Source organism: Diceros bicornis, chromosome 16, assembly GCF_020826845.1.
Source record: "Diceros bicornis minor isolate mBicDic1 chromosome 16, mDicBic1.mat.cur, whole genome shotgun sequence".
NCBI lineage: Eukaryota > Metazoa > Chordata > Mammalia > Perissodactyla > Rhinocerotidae > Diceros > Diceros bicornis.
Genome location: NC_080755.1, coordinates 30,359,968 through 30,381,192, shown reverse-complemented (window position 1 = coordinate 30,381,192; position 21,225 = coordinate 30,359,968). Strand labels below are relative to the sequence as shown.

The 21,225-nt window shown below is 44.5% G+C and overlaps 1 protein-coding gene across 3 annotated transcripts in view; it reads right to left on the bottom strand.

Moving 5' to 3' along the window:
- The window catches only part of FHOD3 (formin homology 2 domain containing 3), a 457,851-nt gene that overhangs the window by 370,336 nt on the left and 66,290 nt on the right, over positions 1–21,225 (bottom strand). For all 3 annotated transcript variants that reach the window (XM_058557016.1, XM_058557014.1, XM_058557015.1), the window contains exon 3: positions 15,359–15,423. In XM_058557016.1, coding sequence (XP_058412999.1) covers positions 15,359–15,423 — 65 coding nt within the window. The remainder of the gene's footprint in view (positions 1–15,358; positions 15,424–21,225) is intronic.

Here is a 21,225-nt window from a genome sequence, read left to right as displayed (position 1 = left end):
AGCTGAATTACCCACATCCCCCAACTCCTGAGCCCTGGCTGCAGAGAACCTCTCTGTGGGGCTGCAGGGGTCTGTAGATAACACTGTGGTCTTTCTCTCTCAAGTTCAGAAGCAGGTGGGAAAAGAGGTGTGCCCAGCAGACTGATGGAGCCTTACCATTGAAGCAGCTCATGAGAGAACCAGCCTCACATCTGGGGCTGGACAGGTTTCCCAGCAGTTCAGGGAATGACCACTGGCTCACCACAGGGGCAGTGCTCGTCCATGGCTGGGCAAAGACCTTGACGGTCCTCAGAATAGGACACTCGAAGAAGAGGGAGAGCCTGAGCCTCACCTGCTCACTGTCTTCTCCCAAATCCACCCATCTTTGCTCAGGCAGGAGAGAAGCGAGAGTGAAGGGAAGCCACAGTGTCCTCCTGGGGAGCTGAGTAGAATTCCCTGCTCTCTCTGGAAATGGGAAGAGTGAGACATAAGGGTTCCCCTGAGAGGTACCCACATCAAAGGAAAATGAAGATCCATGCCACATCATCCTAGGGTCTTTGTGCACAGGGAGCACATTTTAACAATCAATGCTCCAGGAAAGGGCAATAACCAGTAACTACGTAAGTACATTTAGAAACAAGGAGGTGAATTCTTCAACTCTTGGTTCTGGGAGTGTTGCCCTCCTAAAGGATAAGCAAGGAAAAAAAGAAACACATCCTGCAGGATCAGGCAGGAATGGAAGGTTGCCTGCCCTACTCTGATATCCTGGGCCTTCTCACAGGGCTGAGCTACAGTCCCAAGAACACATTCGGTCCATTTTCTGTTTATAGCTAAGAAACAACAGACCTCAGGTGGCATGTGGGGGCTCCGGGGTTTGGCTTTGCTTTCTCTGCTTAGCTTGGGCCTTACATCTAGTTTAAGAATCAGGGCAAAGTCAGAAAGACATGGTACACTACAGAATCAGAAAGTGAGAAATGAGGAGTGCAATTAAAATTTTATGAGCAAATATCTTTGGAGAAAAACACAATAAAAAGACAAAAGATTCAAGAGAAAGCCCAATGTACACATACCACTAAAGAGATTTAAAAAATACTTTTTAAACGTATATAAAGAATTCCCTAACTTTTAAATGAACTATGTCCCAAATTCAGGTGGGGAAATTGAGGCTCAGAGGAGTTCCACGATTGGCTCCTTGGCTCCCTGAAACCCCAGACTCCTTCCTCCTTCAAGGCCCCTTTACCGCTCCACCCCCAAGAGAGAGGAATGTCCTCCATTCCTGCCCCTAAGGGTCACACTGCATCACTGGGAAACAGGACAGGACAGATCACACAACTGGAGAACCAAGAGGCAAATATCAGTGCATGTTGCTAAAAGCACTGGGGACATAAGGAGTGTGGGGGCTGGAGGCCTCCCAGTGGGGATGCGAAATGGACGTGGGATGAAGCTCAGGTATCCAGTGAACACAGCACACATCTCAACAAGATCCAGAACTCAGGGGAGAGTTGGAAACTTCAAGCACGCAGCTTCTAGTCAGAATCATGAAAGCAGATGGACGTGCTTCATATTTGTACTGCATTGACTGATGGGCCTATTTATTCCCTTTTTAGCACTTAACACAGTGGTGGCACCCAGTAGGCTTTTAATAAATGTTGATGAGCTATGCTCTAAGTCAGGTGGAAAGCTGGATCTTTCTCACACTACAGTAACATAAATAACAGCGAGGTTTTTCAGCCCATCCATAAGACATTGCTGAATCTTGACAGCAGCAGCAACAAAGCTCATGTTCGTAAAAACCCTGCAGGGCTGCCAGATGCCGGGTTCTTGACCTAGGACAGCCTCACGCCTTGTCAGCGCCTTCAGTAGCTCATAACGAAAGCACGAGGGTCTCCATTTTTGGAGAAGTTAGTGCCATGTCCCAGGTCTGGCTGCCTGATGATGCTGGCTCCAGAATTAGAATCTTGCCTCCCACTGCTCCTCCCTTGTCCACCATCCCCCCTCAACTAGGACACCCCTAAAGAGGGATCAACACCCTCAGCTACAGTCTGGGCCCCCAGACCTGAGCAGAACCTTTTTGTTTTTATTTTTCATTTTGCCTTCTAAACCATCTGTTTAAGCAAAATGAAGACATGCCAAGGAGGCTTATTTTAAAAATGGTATTTTTAAATATTTAATCTTGGATTCTAGGCACAACCTCATTTGGAGGTGACAGGACAGGACTGACATCACAGTCCTTCCCACGAGACCCAAGTCAGCAGTCTCCTGCCCCACCCATGAGTGGGGTGCTGGACTCAGAACCCCACATTCCCCAACCCCCCCTGAGCCAGACACCACAGCATGGAGTCCCCTGAGCCCTGACAAAGGCCAGACCTGGAGTTAGACCCTGAACTGAACCCCAAACCTTGGAGGACAGCTGAAGGGGGTCAGGGCTGCAACTAGAACCCCAAGGCCCAGCTGCCCTCTGAGTAGCACCACCTGATACCAGCAGTGGGCACAAATCAGCAGTTCTGCCCTCAAGAAGCCTGGCCTAGTGGTTCTGGGCATTCTTTGAGGCCACCTCAACAGACAGACTTCTCTTCAAGATTCCACTATCTTTCATCCAAAACAATCCACAGCACAAATTGCATCGGTGACTCACACTCGCCTTGGCAATTCCCAGCCAGGTCAGCTTTGTGGAACTTCTTTTCAAAGTCCCTAATGAGCTGGTAACTGTTTTTATGGCTTTTTGATGAAGTGTGAAGTACTCCACGGCACTCTCGACTGCTTCCTGGTGGCCTTAGAGGGCTTGGAGCCAATGCCTGGTAAAGGGGACAAGTGCCTGGTCAGCCCGTCCTGGGCCACCAGTGTCAGCCTCACCAACCCCAGCACCCATGCCCCACTCCTAGGGCGCCTAGGCTGCCAAACCCCTGAGGGGAGATGAGGTAAGGAGAGGCCAACACATGACATCATGGGACAGCTTTCTAAGGTAGCTCGGGCCAAATAAGTCATTAAAAAATCCTCCAGATACTGAGGCAGCTGACAAAATGTGAAATGTATAGTGAAATTACCATCACTAGTGCAGTTGCTGTAGGCAAAACAAACATACAGCTTGTATTTTTAGGTGCGATTTGAACAGCTTATCTATGTGAGCATTTTGTAAGTATCAACTCATACTGAATATTTGGACTCTGATAGTGCTTAGAGCACGATTTTTCAACTTTAAAATCATTATACCACGTAACTAGCCCTCGGTGTTACATTACGGTGTTTACTTTCCTCTTCATGCATTCAACTGTCTTGTTCAACGCCTGGGCACACGTGAAGCTTGTGCCTCACTCTCCCTTTCAGCAGTCCCTTTAGGAGAATGTGATCTGTGACCACACAGAAGGGTAGCAGGAAGCTGCCTTCATTGTCACAAAACTCACTCAATTTCAGCGAAAATGAGAGTATTTCAGTAAACAGGCTGACTATTCAGTGTCTGCCAGAACTGGAACTTTCCAAAATGTATCAAAAACAGGATAATTAAAGAGAAGAGAACCACCAAAATGACCCCATTGCCACTAGCTAAGCAGGAATCATGGACTCCAGAATGGCCCTTCAGGGTTGGGCTGGCCAGCTCCATTTTGTAACATCAAACAAAATGTTAATGGAAATTTATTGACCTACAGTTTCAAATCTGTCAGCCAATCAGAAAAGGGTAGCAGCTAAAACATACTTTAAACACATTAGTTGGGCATTATTTGGGTTCCATATTTAAGAGTTCTACAATTTATTGCTCCAGTTTAATATTTAATACAATTCTGTGATCCAGTTCTGGATGAGGAAGGTAGGTCCCTTCAAGAATTGGAGGCAAGACACGCATTTCACCCAAGTTAGTTCTGTCTCTTAACAGATCAGACACTGTAAAGATGCTTCTTTTTGAGAACTACTGGATAATCACATTTCGATTTTGCTCTAACAATTTGTACAGCAACAAAACACAAAACTTCTTTGTGATGATGATGAGGAATATGATGATGATGACGACGAACATCATCATGATATCCACCACCATTTGCCCAGGGTAGCATGAGCTGAGCACCACGCTTGGACCTATACACATACTACCTCCATGAATGCTTACATCACCGCCAGGAGGGAGGCAATAGGACTACCTTGTCATCACTGTTAGAAATAACCAGGCAGACCTACAGGGGCTGAATAACTTTTTCATGGACACATAGAGGCAGGGCTAGAATTCAAACCCCAGTTTCTCTGATTCTCAAACACACAACCACAATCAATACCCAGTATAAGTCTTTGTTTTTAAAAATTGGATCCAGCACCGATGAAATACTTAATCCTCACAATGTTTTTTTTTTTCCTGAGAAAGATTGGCCCTGAGCTAACATCTGTGCCAGACTTCTTCTATTTTATATGTGGGTCACCGCCACAGCATGGCTGATGAGCGGTATAGGTCTGAGCCCAGATTCTGAACCCACGGGCCGCCAAAGCAGAGCACACTTAATCACTATGCCACAGAGATGGCCCCATATCATCCCCTTTTGATAAATGAAGACACTGAGGCTCAGAGGTGAAGTCATTTGTCTAAGGTCACACAGCTCCTCAGGGCAGGTCTGACTCTAGAGCCTGTGTTCTCTTATCAGCCCAGAGCTGTGCTTGTGAAGGGCTCAGCCAGATGCCCAGAGCACAGTAAGTTCCCAGTCAAAGGCAGCAAGTGTTATTGCAGGCACCGGAGCACAGAGGTCAAACACAATGCCCTGGAGTCAGGCAGACCTGGGTGTGAATCTCAGCTCTGTCACATACTCCCCTCAGGACCACAGCCAAGCAATCGGACCACTGAGTGCCTCTGTCTCCTCATCTATTAAACGGGAACAGTGATTCCCACTCAGAGGTTGTTGTGAGGATTCAAGGGGATGATATCTGCAGGGTGCTTCGCTCAGTGCCTGGTAGGAAAGACATGCATTTAGTGCTTAGTGGAAATTTCCCTTTCTGCTTTTATAAAAGAAAAACTTTTTAAAAGTAAATTGCTTATTGTAACAAAACGGGACTTTTCCATTTCAGTTGGATGTGGATTTGAATCCCAGCTCTGCTGTTTAGCCCTGTGTCCCTGGGGAGCTACCAAACCTCTTTGAATCTTGCTCTCTTCTTCTGTAAAGTAGTAACACATGTGTCAGGAGGATAAATGGAATAAGCTCTGTTCAGCACCCTGCACAGAGCAGGTGCTCAATAATGGTGGCTGACAGGCCTGAAGATGACTCAGAGGCAGCACAATACCCAAAAGTCCCCCGGCAAAGCCAGCATGTGTCCTCCCCTACTGGCCTAGGGTGGCCGCGGCAGGGAGAGCATCATGATTCATAATGACGCTAACTCTGCTTTCAGACAAAATCTCAGACCTAAATCCCTCCTTTCATCCATTCCGGGGTAACATCCCAGGGTGCACAACTTGCCACCCAGGAAGAAGCCTGACAAAGAACAGGGGACAGTAGGGCTAGAAGTGCTCTCAAAAGTCATCATATGTCAGCAAAGAAATGGTCACCTGCATAGGTCACCCACCAGGCCTTGGCCACACCCCACTCTGAACAATCAGAACCAGCACTCCCCACTGGGGCACGCTCTACCACATGGTCACAGAAAGATCCGTGGACCAGCCCTAAGGAAGCTTCACCTGCTTCTTCTGTGGCCCATCCACAGTCTATCCTCAACTTGTTACCTCTGGGGACAACAGCATCTCACTCCATTCCCCAAAAGAAGTGAAGCAGGCACTGTTCCACAGAGCAGTCTTGTATCAGGCCATTAGTCCAAACCACCACCATCTTATCTCCAACCTCAGGACCAAGATTTATGCTCACAGCCCCATGGAGGCCCCAGACAGCCCAGGATGGGGGCAGCAAGTGGTCCCCTCAGCTCCACTCACATCGCTCTGCCTGGTGCACACACAGGCCCTGAACGATCACAGGCAGTGCACTTCCAGATCCACACAAGACCCCACAGAACCAAGAGCCCACCTGGAAACACTCTTTTTTTTTTTAATTTATTTATTTTTTAATTTTTTGTTTATTGCAATAACTGGTTTATAACATTGTAAAAATTTCAGGTGTACATCATTGTACTTCTATTTCTGCATAGATTACATCATGTTCACCACCAAAATACTAATTACAACCCATCACCACACACATGTACCGAATTATCCCTTTCACCCTCCTCCCTCCCCCCTTCCCCTCTGGTAACCACCAATCCAATCTCGGTCCCTATGTGTTTGTTTATTGTTGTTATTATCTACTACTTAATGAAGGAAATCATACGGTATAAGTCAGAGGGAGAAGGTCAAATACCGTATGGAAACACTCTTGAAAATGACATTCTGCCTTCTTTCACAGCTTTGTTACTTTCTATTTACTTCACATTCTATTTACTGCCTTTCATTCTTCTTCCTGAGAAAATACCAAAGAAATTCATTTCTGAAGTAAACGCATTAAACTTAAACACTCATCAGTACCATGACCCTTTTAGCGGTTTTCTTTAATCAACAAATAATTTGGAGTCTCCTTTTGTGGGTCAGAAACTGCTGTGCAGGGTACAATGCAGTCCACCTTCAAATGCTCAAGAGCTAGCTGCTCCCTGGCACAGGATCCCTACCTCATAGATCTTCCCAGACAAGAAGCTGATCTCTAAAGCAGGAGCAGGAGGACTCACGGCCTCCAGCCCAGAATGCTTCTGTTCCTTTCAGGCCCTCCCAAAGCCAGAGACAACAGTGGGCAGTTCTCATCAGCTAAGAGCCTTGGTTTCCAAGGACTTCCCAATATGAAGACCCAAATGAGAGGCCGAACGTCCAGCTGGTCAGGATGGAAGCCCGGAAGGGACGCGGAACCTCCAGTTCCACCTACAGGAGTCAGCAGCCCGGCTGGGAAGAAAGGCTTTTAACTAGGTTACTAAACACAGTCAGCTCTTGAAGAGTGAAATCCATTCTTCTTGCTGATTTACTTTCCCCTAAGGCAATCCGTGAACCACACTGGAACTCAGCTGGAAAACCATCCTTTGGTGAAACTTCACTTAGGGAAAATGTTTCAAAAGACATTTATGGAGATGTTTTGGCAGAATTTCTCCAACTTTTCAAACCAGAAGGGATGCATCGGTCCCTGTAATCAGTATCTAGAAAAGGGCTGAAGACTATATAAAACGGCCCAAAAAGAGAAGCAGCAGGTCCGTGCAACGGACACTAGTCAGCAAATCGAGAGCTGCAAGCCTTAGTCCCTCCACATCCCAGGCACATGGCCTTGAGAAAACGCCCACCATCCGAGGCCCTCACCTTTCTCAGTCCCTTCCCGCCCCCATGGCTCAGGAGGGGTACTGAGGGTCCATAAAACTGTGGGTGGGAGAGGACCAAAGTGCAAAGGCCTCAGTCAGTGAATGTGGTCCACGTCACTTTTTTTTAAATGGCCAAGACAAATAATCAGGATTTCTTTTTCAGTTTTAGTGACTAATCATCTTTGTAGCATTTTACAACTGTTGAAATAGTTGTAGATACATTGTCTAATAGTAAGTGTTAAGTTGACCATTGAATCTAATAGTGGAGTCTTTTTTTTTTCCCCCCAAAGCCCCAGTAGATAGCCGTATGTCATAGCTGCACATCCTTCCAGCTGCTGTACGTGGGACGCGGCCTCAGCATGGCCGGTGGTGCGTCGGTGCACTCCTGGGATCCGGGCCCAGGCCGCCAGCAGTGGAACGCGCGCACTTAACCACTAAGCCACGGGCCGGCCCTAAAGTGGAGTCTTTTTAAAATGATAAGAGATGACTCAACTCTCACCTGCATGCCTAGCAATACACCTTGTTCCACAAAGATTTCTCTAAGTCCCTATAAATGGATCACTTTCCTGCCCACATGATCACAATCCAGTTACTAGGATACAGATAAATCATGTCACCTCCGGGTGCAATTAAAAAAAAGAATTTGTCTTTTTTGAATTATGCTAACAAGATTTCGATTATGCTAACCTTTTTAATTGTCTCCTTTGCTTATCTGTCACTATTACTCTAGTATATGAACTTGAGACTACAGCACTTGTAACAAATTCCCCAACATCTTTTTTCTCCTTTGACTTAAATCTTGAACTGGTTGCATGTTTTACTGAACCACTAATGCTTTTCACATATTTTTTTCCCCAAGTTAAAATACTTCCCATTAGGTATTCTAACATAACAGAAATCAGTAAAACGCCCAAAGAATCCCCCTCCTCAGGAATCCATTCTGACTCCTCAGTGAGACCTGAAAAACACACAGCTACGCACCTAATCCTTGAAGAAGCTCCATTTAGCAGGACATGTGCAAGCCATCCATCCTACCTTTCCGCTCCCACACCCTTTGGATATCAAAATTTCCAGTAATGAGACAGCATTTCATTTCCTGACATATGCTTCCCTTGTTCCATGACAAAAATGAAGTAGTGTCCCCATAGGGACAGCCACCAGAGCAAAGAGCCAGTCACTAGGGCTTGCATGACACGTCACAAGCAGGTCAGACCTGCAAGTGGAAAGCATTTGTAGAGACACTCGAGTAGAAGTCATTCGAAAGCACGGTGGTTTCCTTACCAGGGATTGTTTTCTGGATTTAACTGAAGGTTCTGCTGGACAGCAACGTTGGAGTCTAACTGCCAGCACGTGGTTTAAACTTGTAACATCTGCTACAGGTGTCCCCCTCAACATGACTGCATTCTCTATTGTCAATTTTTAGGGGGCCAGAATTTCACGTTCCTTGTTAAGGATATAAGCAATTGTTAGACCAATGCAAAGCAAACACAGTGACAACGGTTCTAACACAATGCTCAAATTCTATTATCCAACATCTCGAGATCCTTAGAGAGGAAAGGTAACAAAGTCCTAAAGAGGCAATGAATAAATAATTCAAATAAAGTAAAAGTGGAGGGAGGGGTCAGGCCACAAATATGAAATAAAGCTGCCATAAGAGACCCTGACATACCTGCTTTTCTTTCCTGTGATTCAATTCACATTTGCTCACGTCTATATTTCCTTTCTTTATGCCTCTTAATTCCCATAGCTGAGCCGAGTTTCCAGCTATATCCGGAATGTTCTCATGCTAACTCCCTCTCATAGGTGTGTGTCTCCATTTCTTTATCCACCTACCATATTTATGTTTACCTGCTGTTTGTAGATGGTAGGGCCATTCTCTAAATTTGTTCTCTAGTAGCTCTTTTTGTTTTTGGTGAAAAATCACTCCTGACCTATATACTCTAAGATTACAGCATTTGTGGATAGACATGTGACAGAACTGAATAGTCACCAGCATTTAAACACTAGGGTCTCATGCAGTTTAACAAACCTAGTGGTATGTTTTACAACCTTCCCACATCCTTTTTCCCTTCCTTTTTTTTGGGGGGGTGGGGTGCAGGAGGAGGGCACATTTGTCAATCACTGTTTGATGATAAGGCACCCTAGAAGGAGCCACCTACAAGAGCAGAGAGAGGCTAACAGGCTGACCTCCCCCAGACAAGACCCAACGGCCTTCCAGACACGTGGACATTCTGTAGGGTCTGCCACCTGGGAGCTGTGACAGATTAATGGGAAACAGATGATGGGAGGTGTTTATCTGATTAACCCACAAAGCTTGTTTTTACCTAGAGAACAGAACCCTGGGCAAAAATGGGTCACAGACTTGATGGGGTGTAAAAGGGAGGGAGGTTTAAAAAAAAAAAGAAAAATGCAGGCACTGGAAATCTCCTGCTGCAAAGGGAGACTCAGGATTTCAAACCCACTAAGGCCATCTTGTGCCAAGGCTGCGGCCAGCCACTCAAAGGGCTCTGAAGGAGACAGCTGGAGTGGGAGACGAGCTCTGGGGTTTCTGGAGAATCAGTGGATCTCGACATCAAGGGACAGAAAATAGGAACTGTGATCCACTGTACCTAACACCACCAGGGAAGAGTATGGCCAGGACACTGTGAGCTTGGTCACAGGGCAGGAGGGAACCGTGCCCCCCACTCCTCTGCAAACCCAAGGCTGCAGAGGCAGGACAGAAGCAGAAGCAGCCTCCTGTGGGAGTGCAGGACAGAATCAGCAAGAAACCCGGTCAAAGCCTGGAGTCAGAGAAAGCAGGGCAGGGGAGCCAAGAGGGGAAAGAATGGCTCTGGGGGATCTCCTGGCCAGATAACCACCTGTTTTTACTGTTTCTGCAGTCACACAGTGGACACTTGTGCGAGGGGCCTGCCATCTTGGACAACAGAGTGCCAGCAGCACCTATGTGGACCCCACAGCACCGGGAGCAGCTGAGCGCCCAAGCTAACACGTCACTGCACAGGCCCCAGATGTCTCAGCACCCACAGTGCAAAGAGGCTCCTCATCTTTATTACTAACATAGAAATATCACCCAGGTGCTATTAGGCCCAAGAGTGTCAAAAAGGCATTTTGATGTTTCCAGAAGGAAACCTCTAGTTTTAATGGAAATTCCAAACAGTCAGAGTCAAGAGGCAGTAAGGACCACATTGGAATCCAGTTAATGCTCCAAAGTCCAGTGTCACTCAGCAGCCCACCTGAGGGGTGAGTGTAACATTAGAAAAGGAAGCTGGAGGGGAGCCTCCCTGCAGGGCCAGGAGGGCTCAGCCACAGGAAATGAGCTCAAACTGAGCGTAGAGGGAAAAAGACACTCAAAGGTAGAGGAAGTGGTACTGGGCCCAGTCAGAAAGCTCGGGAAGGTGCGAGATGATGGAGGAGCCATGCTCATACTCACAGGCTTAAGAAGAAGGGCAGAACCTGAGATAGGGATTGGGGAATGAAGCAGGAGTCGGGGGCCATGGATCACAGCTCCATTCCCCCACCTTCTAAATACAGAAGCCCAGGGCCCTCTACACTGTAGCTAGAGAGGGGTCAGACACTGGACAGAATCTGTACCTCACCCCGAGCCTCTGAGCTGTCACCCACACCATACAGACTCACACCACCTCCATCACCACCAATGAAAGCCAGCACTGATACAGGACTCTTTCCCATTAAGATTGCACCTGCCCTCGGGATCCTTCTCAACACTGTGCCCCAGGGAGCCACCTCCTCCAGATCAGCTACCACATGCGATGAATCCCCTCAGTCACTCTTACACTAGAAGGTTCTTCTTGAAGAAATGTTCCACTGTTTGTCATTCACCTTTTTGCTGTAACAGTACAGTGCCAAGCACATCACTGCACGACTTGGCTCACGAAAGGAAAATGCTTTGCAAGTTATATATTGATATCTCGTTTCGTTGATGTTTCTGTTGCTGGAAATTGAATAGTTTTCTGCATCAATGGATGAAGCAGCCTTCTCGTATGTTGTTTTTTTGCCTTTAAAAGTTGTCTTTATCCCTGTGATTTGACCTTTAATGAGCAATGAGACTAACCTCGAAGAGTTAGTCATTTCAGTCACCTTTCCAGCTTCTGCCTACCCCATCTCATCTTCATGGGCAGACCACATCATATCAGAGCTTTTGGGAAAATGCCTCTAAAGCCCCTTTGTGCCAGGTTGTTCTTCACAACTACAAGCATAAATGACATTTGGGGATCTATGGCTAATTTTTTAACCTTTTGTTTAACTCAATATTGGATACTTGAAAGTGTCAGCCACATGGGTCCCAGAGAATCAATCAACAGGGTTTATTTTCTTAATAGGAAGACAAGGTCTGCTTCAGAAAACTGAAGCACAGAGGTTTTAAGCCAAACAAAATTTCTTCAAGGTCAGCCAGTAGAAAACACTCGGATATTAACTTCAAGATCCTAATGACTTCAAACCTTATTTTTTTTAATCCTCAATTCCATTCTTTACCCCACAATTCATCCACTTTTCTCTTTATGATGAGATTTAGTCATCAGAGCAGTTGGTCCTCTGCACATTTTTCTGGTGTCTGGAAATAGGATCACTTGCAGGGACCAAAAAATTTATTTTCTCTAGCTAACCTCATAAAATGCAGAAGTCTCAGCCCTATCATGGATTTTTTTTTTCATTCATATCAGTAAGTTCATGCCCTTAATATGACCATCGTGTTTTTGAGAGACTGAAGCTAGATTAAGAAGGCAAGTCATGCATTGTTTGCTGCAATAAGTTACATTAAACAGTCATACTAAAAGTGTGCAACAAAACAAAAACTACAGTGGAGAAGAGCACATAGGTACAAAAGCTTGGGGTTTCTCTCTGTGCCAAAATCTCATTCCAACATCCTGCCAAATGCTTCAGAACTGCTGCAATATCAGAAAAGACCTGTCTCGGCTGCTAGCTGTGACCATCAGAGCAGTGTCCCTGTGGCCTTCATTTTTCATGAGGTTTGCTCGGTTGCTAACTATGAAGACTCCACTCCACTCTCGTCCCAATGGGTGAAGAATTCCAAAGTTAACACTGGAGAATTCCAGATGCATGTCACCTCCAATTCATCAAAGTGCAGTCCTGGATTCTAAACATTCCTATATTTAATAAAAACAGGAATGAAGTGGAAGAGAATGTAGGGTGAGTAAAATATTGTTTTGGAGAAATTTACTTGATAGCATTTAAAACCATGAGACGAAAGCTGATCCTGGATCCTTCCAGTCAACCATGGGGTAGGACGGAAGGTCTTGAGGGGAGCCACACATGGTGGTAGGCTTAAGACAGCAGCCATTGTCCAATGCCTGTAACAATTCAACTATTTCTTATATGGTGAAGAGGGAAAATAATCTTGAAAAGAAACAAGGACTCAAACAACTGATGTAAAAAAGGTTTTTTTCCCCCCTTGTCATGATTTCCTTTGTCATTTCAACTGAAGACTTTTCCAGGTTTGGTTTTTTTAATCCCAAAGAAATCTCATCTAATATTGCCATTTGGAAAGGGAAAGAATATGTCACAATGGGGTTGGTACTTCATACACATGACGCATGCATTCCTTTTCCTATACATAACCAAAGGATAATATTTAGTGCTATTACAATAAATCTATTCCAGATCTTGCCAATAATAGGAAATGGAACAAGAAAGAGAGTTTTTTTTAATACAAAGGAAATACTTTGCCCTCTTGGGTGCTGATGTTAATTTATACAGTCAAACCCTCTCATCGTACTCAGGCCTGAGGTAATCAATGGTGAAAAGTGATTAAAGCAGAAAATCCTTTTAAAATGATAAAGCACACCTTAAAATTTTATTTTAACTTGCAGCTATGGTGACTGACCATCCTGGTTTGCCTGTGATGGGACATGGTTGGTGACCCGGTTTATAGCACATAAGAAGACAAATCTTCACATCCTGTTTTGGGCCTCAACCTTTCTTTGAACGAGGGTCTACCAACTGGAATTCTGTGTGGACCTTCTTTCATAAATCACTCCAATCACATGGTCTATAATTTCCACTCTCAGTTTCTTTGAATTCATGCAAGAACTAAAGATACTGGTGAAGACTAGAATCCTTCTATATTTTTACAATGTTTCCCCACTTTTTCTAGTTGTCACAACCCACTGATGTTGAGAGAAATGCTTTTGTACTAATTTTGAATCTTTTCCAAGATATTCAATAAATTTTCGAAGCAGTGACTTTTTATACTTGGATTTAATCTGTTTATAAAATATTCATATAACATTTCGTTAAACTACAAAATTCCAGTAATAAGTGCAATTGGCATAAGGAGGTTTAGGAACAAACACTGACTTCTTAAGCATCCAGTTCAACCCCTTAAGCAGGAAGACATGTATGTCCTAGGAGAGAGCAGGCTGGACTGACTGCTGATGCTCCATGTGCCATGGGGATGTGTGTTTTACATGGATTACATGTAGAATACATAAGTTAATGCATGAGCCAGTAATATGGAAGCTGGTTAGAAAAACTCCTATACTGAAATATTTAAGCATATCTTGCAAAAGAGAGAATTTTCTGAAAAGGAGTTAGCTCATTAGGATTTTGATTTGGCCCATTTTAGAGTAAATCTGTTTTCCACTGCCTTATTATTCCTGGGAAATACCAATTCATACTCCTGTCTCAAATCTCTGCTAGTTATCAACTATATTTCAACCAATATTGAACTTCCATAGTATTTAGCATGTTAGGTGCCTGGATTTGTTCTAGATCCAGGATGAGGGGTGGAGAAAGTTTACGTAAAGTCACAGGCCTTTTCTTCAGATAGACACAATTTATACGTATGAAATAACTGGGAATATGTAAAGCAGGTAATTAAAAAGCAACTGATTAAACATAATCGAGGGTCCATACATATTTTACAGTCACGCCGTGCTATAGGCAGTTGAGAAGTGAATGGTCAACGTTGGCCGAAGGTCCTACAGATCTTACTTTGTTTCCAACAAGATTATGAACCCTCTCAATGCCCTGATCCTCCAGTCCCTGAGGTTTGAGTCTGCTACACAATTACTCGCCAGCCACAGTCAGACAAAGATTGTCACACAAGACACTTGCAGCCTCACCACACTAACACCAAGTGAAGTAAAATTACACAGATTTCCCTCCACATCCATGGGTCTCCAACAGGGAAGCAGGGAGGAGGAAGGACCAGAAACAATTCCTTCCACTCCACCCATGCATACCACACTCCAGACCCAGACTGGTCCTCAACAGGATAATTTATGCCCTCTTAATTAGAGGCCTGAATTAAGACTACAACATATATTAAATAAAAGCAAAATTACTCACGTATGAAAAACGTCTATGCATCAAGTGAATTTTAGTTCCTTTTTTCTTTTTAAGATATTACATACTTGCCTCAACTTGGCCCAGTGCCAGGAGGAAACCAAGCCTGTTTTAGAAACCCTACACATAGAGATTGTCTACTTAGCATAAATAATTGCTTTCATTGACAGTCAACCCACGTATACAGGTGGGGAAACCAATGGGCCCAGGAAAAATCGATGGCTGCAGGAATGGCCCTAGTGGAGTTCCTGAGTGACCCCAGCCAAGCCATTCTGAACCAAAATACATCTGCTCAACAGCATATTGCTCTGTATCCACGTATGCCCTGTCCTGTGCTGACCTGAGATTTCCCTTTCAATCACCTGACCAGAACCTGGGACCTCAGACCCCACTTCCCCACAGGGAGCTTCGCAGAGTCACCAGGAGGCACATGAAGGTCATTTCAACTGGCTGGAGGTTCACACTGGCACAGCCCCAGGAAGAACCTCATCTCGCCCAGCATTGCCAAAAAGAACTTCATAGACAATCCGCCTTACCCCCAGCTCTATTCACTAACCAAACAGCAAAGGAAGTCAGAATAAACAGGGCTTCAAAAACTATTGGTAGAAATTGCTTCACTAAAAACCAACAATTCATGATAGGGTCTAACCCAAGTAAATAGCATAACAGTGAATATTTTATTTTATTCCCATAAGTGGCATTTCTCATCACATGTTTAATCACTGAGGGCAGATGCCAAGCATCCCTTTCCACAGATTTCACTCACCAATGCAGGCATGGACCCTCACGGACAGCTGTGTCCTTAGGATGATGCTGTGCTTCTTGCCCCGCCTAATGGTGACAGGAGACAAAACATACATGGGCATCAGAAGAGCTGGCGAGAAGATGCCTACATGATGTCAATCAACTTGAAGGTTCTGACACACCCACCTGAAAGAGGCTCCAGATAAGCAGGGTCCTAGACAGAACAAGAATCTATCCTGAAATAACGTGACATTACAGGGCTTTACGGAAAATAAAATAATGCAGTTTGCCTTTATTGGATTGGCACATGCATTTTATTGCCAAACCCAGTCAACTCATTCTATCCACAGAGTTAGTATGTAGTCATGCTTGACCATGTTGGGAAAATTTTAAAATCTGTGCCCATGAAGTGAAATCCCTGGAATGTAACAACACAAATCTGCTTGACCATTCCCATGGCTATTTTTACATTTTTTGGGTATAGGAAAAGGGTACACATAGTGGGGTCATCAGCAAGAGCGCCTTTGCTGTCTATCAGTTCAAGACTTACGGCTTTTGTCTTTTACAGGAAGATGAGAGTCCACCAAAGAGCTCATAGGCTATTTATTATCAGGAATGCCCATTTACACCACACCTTGTCCCATCTTTGCTTCCTTCTCACTTCATTTCTTATGAGGAAAAAAAACGATGGCCCCTTCCCCAACTCCACTCCTACTAGGGCTCATCCTGCTCTATGCAGAAAAGGACTAAAGCACAGAGCAGTTGATCTAGAAGAGAAAAGGGTGAAAATATGAGTTCTAGCTACCTGGGGGTAACAAAAGCTCTGAGGTTTGGAGAAAGGGGGAAGCCAGTGGACAAAGGTTAAATGGAGACAGCCAACCAGCATGGCAGCAGGTAACCTGCTGGGTTTCTCGGTGGCTGAATTTCCCTTCCCTGTCACTCTTCAGGCCACTCTCATCTCTCCCCATCAGGGCTTCATTTATACCTGAGTCTAGCAGTGCTTTCCTGTTTCCTGATTTTGTGGTTGTGTTGGAGGGAGAGGGAACATACATCTCACCAGGGCACACTGTTAATACTGTGATCATGAACTCACAGTAATCCTGAAACAATTATATTTTTTTGTGCTTGAGACCACATAAGGGAAAGTAAGGGGTTTTTTTTTATTCTTTTAAAGGAGAAAGGAAAACCAGTTGCGTAGTCCCACAAAAGCATGCAGTAGCCTCCAGCCCAGCAGCTGCTTGTAGGTGGAGAATCTGCATTCACGGTCCCTTCAAGTCCCCATGAGCCCTTCATTTTGACTTTGCTTGTTCATCTGATTGTTTTACACTTGCTGTGTGCAAGGCACTGGTCTTGAGGAGCTTACAACAACTACACAACACTTGACCCATTCCAGAAGACAAGTTTGAGATTCCTATAAACACAGCCTTCTTCAAAACTTTCTTTCTAACACATAAAAAATCTTTTTCTCTCTTGACAAACCTGATGTCACTACTCCTTCAGTCGTGTGATCATACTAGGAAGAGAGTTTCAATTAAATGCATTGAACTGAATTATTGAATAGCCTTTTATGTGAACTTCCAGGAAAGGTGTTCTGGGGGTGGGGGCAGTGCTATCAGGGGTGTGGCCTCACCCAGAGCTGGACGGAGGCCAAGATAGGAGCAGAAACAACCGAACCCCTGACGCTGGCCAGACTCTAACTACGAGAAACAGCAAACCCTAAGTCCTCAAATCTGGAGGATTTTCTATAACTCATATTATCAGCAGTTATGAGTCAATAATAAATACCAAATGAATGGTAGAAAAAGCACATGCTTCAGATGCCCAGAGGGGGAAAAGCATGGGATGGCCAGGAAAAATATTTCAGAGTACCTCAAGTTGTGAAGACATTCAGAAGGGGCCCACTGATAGCCCATACTTTTATCTCCAAACCATGCAAAGTTGCATTTTTGGGGAAATGCTAAGTTTTCCCACAGAATTCTCAAGTCCCACAGTAAGTGTGTGGGGCGGTTGCTCTAGGATCCCAGGCACCTGCATAAAAACCAGGACAGTCTTTCTGAGGAGGCCACGGCAGGCCCATCCTTCTAGAGGTGTCACCTTTTCTGCGCTTGCACACTAAGAAACCAGGCAATTGGATTGGTTAAGCTAAACCCTAATGGAATTTAAAAGAGCATAAAACAAAAAATGCCTGTTTTTTAGTAGTTTTATCACTTATAATTTTTCTGCTTCAATATTCTACTTCCTTCCCTGCCTGCTTCTGTACACAAAATCCTACAATGGTAGAAACCTGTGTGGAATTGGGAGCCATGGGCTGTGGAAGCCGCCTGACAAGGGGTGAGGCCCCAATCCCAGGAGTTCCTAGCAAAGGAGGGGGCCGGCCAAGGCGAAGACAAGGGGGTGCTGAGTGTGGCCAGGTTCACAGAAGGTGTCCATCTCCCACCCTTTCCCCTACCCCACCTCTCACAGTCACCTGCACCATCCCGCCTTTTGCTGAACAACTGCCTCACTATATAACCTTTTCTTGGGTTTACAAAGGATAAAGAGAGTCCCAGCTTTTTTAAGGAACTGGTTTAACCTCAATACTAAAATCTAACAAAAAAGACACACACAAAAAATTAAGATGCAAATATCTAAGAAAACATTGGCAAACCAAATTATGCAATATGTGAAAATAATACAACAGAACTAAATAAGGTTAATCCTAAGAATTCAAGAAGAATTACAGGAAGTCCAAGTTTTATTTATATCAAATATCAACGTAGAGAGGACATCCATCACAAGGTCCCTTCCAATTTCATAGCTTCCCTCCCTCCACCACTATATTTTCTAATTGGTTAATGCTGACATATTGGAGAAAGGTTGATTGTTACTTATTTCTTCTACATATGGCCATCTCACTGCTATTATTGATTCTAAAAATCTTTTAGCTGATTCTTTTGGCTTCTTTTAGGGAAATAATCATATCATCCTTTTTAAAATAATCATTTTATCCCCACTTTTCTAGTAACTATGCCCTTGTCTTCTGTTTCATAGCCAAAACTTGCAGATGAAAATTAAATAATCATGGATGTACTTTCCCCTGCCCCCAATGGGATACTATGTCAGTTTGGGTTCAGAAAATAATAATCATAAGTTGTTAACATTTATGGAATGCTAATCATGTGCCAAACGACGTCCTAAGTACTTTATACAGATTTAGTCTTCAAAAATTCCTATGAAGTAGGTAACATTATTGCCATTTGTAAAATGAGGAAATTGAGGCCCAGAAGAGTTAAGCAAGGTAGCTGAAGTCACACAGCTAGAAAGTAACGAGCTAGGATTCAACCCAGCCAGCCCAACCCCAGAACCTGTGCTCCTATCACCTCCCTATAGCTGCCTCCCAGACGGGTGCTCCTTCACTCATTCCCTCATCCACCCATGTTCACCGGCACCTAGTGTGTGCCGGACTATATATCAGGTGCACAAAGTATATTCTGTCAAGACAGCAACATAGAAATCCTGCCTGCTGGCCTGCCGTGCAGATTTTGCACTTGAGACCGCAACATCAATTCTTACCTGAATTTCCAGCCTGCTGGCCCACTCTACAGATTCCAGACTTGCCAGTCCCCGTAATGGGGGGAGCCAATTACCTGAAAGAAAACTCTCTAGGTAGATGTATAGACTAGATGGATGAAATAAAATAGATTAGATAGATGAGACTAGAAGGATAGTCAGTCACTTTATTAGTTCTATTTCTCTGGAAAATCCTAATAAAAACTTTGGTATCTTGCCTTCATGGAGCTTCCATGTTCCAAAAATGAAATCGGTGAGAGGCTGCCAATGTGGAGTCACTCTAAGCACTTTAGTGATCCTTTTTTTCCTGATATCGGCATGCTGTATCAGTGTCACAGCTGCCACTCCTTCCGAACCTGCCCGTTTACAACAGAGTGAGATGGAAATGCATCCAGTACTAGAATCTGGGGACCCAGAAGGCAAAGGCAGTTTAGTTTGACCTGAAACTCCCCAGGGAGATTCCGATTCCGGTCCTATCAGCACAGCCACTGCCAGGGAAACATCACCAGCTTCAGAAACTAGCCACAGCCAATGGGCTGCCCACGTCCAAGGCCAGTGCTACGCAAGTGACAAGAGACCTATCTAAAATAGATGCTCAATTCAAGGAGACTCCAGTTGAAGCAGACATGCCAGGGACATGACAGTACTATTGCTAAAATAACTTCCAGAACTTCCTGGTTTCTCAGAATACACAAGTTTCTCCTACAATAATGTCTATGGCCTTGGGAACAAAATATGGTTTAACCAAATAAGTCTCACAGAAACCGTGTGTTTCAGTTCTGTCCCTATCTCTCAAGAGAATATTTTTATAAGAATAATATATAAAGTCTTTCTGTGACTATAAGAACAAGGGCTTGTATTATTTTATTGAGTGGCAAAGAGCCAAAGGCCTGGAGAATTTTTCTCAGAACCAACATCAGAATTGATGCCCCCGAATATTCCTCTACTCAAATCAGAACTATGACTTCAGTCAGGAGCAGAACACATAAGTTTGACCACGTATCAGAAGCAGAGACGAGGGCCCCCTCAGCAGCTGCCCCAGGAATAAGCTTCCTCCTATTAAGCTTCTGGAGCTGTGCGATTCAGCCAGTGCTCTGCCTGAGGGATAAAGAGATAAAGAAGGATTTGAATTGGTCTTCAGCTAGAAAAGGATAGTGCTAGCTAACATTAATTTGCTCAGAAGCTCCAAGTCCAAGAGAGCCAGTTGCCACTACATTCATCTCCAGAGGCACTCTGGTCTTCCCTAGTAGGCAGTAGAGGTGAAAAGCGTCAACTCTGAAGCCAGCTGTATGATCTTGGACAAGTTACTTAGGCTCTCTGAGCCTCAGCTTCCTTGTCTGTAAAATGGAATAACAATATTATGCTTTTAGTATCCAATCTAAGAAACAAAGACTTACTCCTATTTTCTTTTAAGAGTTTTGTAGTTTTAGCCTTAACCCCAGCAGGTGCCCCCAATGGAAAAAAAGCCTTTGTTCAACCCGTCACAACGCCCAGTTCCTGTGTAATCCTGCTGCCTCTCCTTCTCAGCCCCACATTCTCTCTTGACCTATCTCCATCTGCCCCCACCCCATTACTCTTCTGCTTCCTCTCTCCCCAGGGACACCGTAAATCTCCCTCTTATTATACCCCCGGCCTTGCCTTGGTCCTCTCATAACTTGATTTCTCTCTAGAACATGATGATGTTCTTAACTGTCCTTTCTTTGAAGTTTTCTCTCCCCTTGATGAGGCAGACACTGCTGGGTACCTACCCAATACCCATTTTCCTCTTTTATCTTATAAAGGAAACCCAATTTTGTTTGAGGTGACAATATACCCAACTACATTCTCCAGTCTCCTTGGCCACCAAGGGTGGCCACGTGACATAGTCCTCTTCAGTGAACTATAGGTAGAAGTTGCTGGTAGAGCATCTAGAAAAGCTCTTTAAAAAGAGCAGACCCAGCGGGCACCACTTGCTCTTCATTCTGCCTAGCTAAGGCAGGGACCATTGTATCCTTAGTAAGAGAGGTAGAGGGTTAGCTGGACACAAGCCCTCAATTCATGGTATGGCCATGGATCTAAGTTGTGGCCAACGGCATGTGAGTGAAAGCTATACGCACAAAGAATGGACATGCACTTCCTCTGTCCATTTCCTTCTTCCTGGTGGCTGGAATGCAGATGAGGAGGTATAAGCTAAAGCAAGTCCGGATACAGAGATGGAATCCTTATTTTGAGGATGGTATCACTGGTCTACCAGTCTCAAGAAGGATCACCTACATTTGGATTCTTACACAACAAAGAAATTTTACCTTAAACTGCTATACCTAGGAATCTCTTGGTTACAACCAAGAAGACTGCACCCTA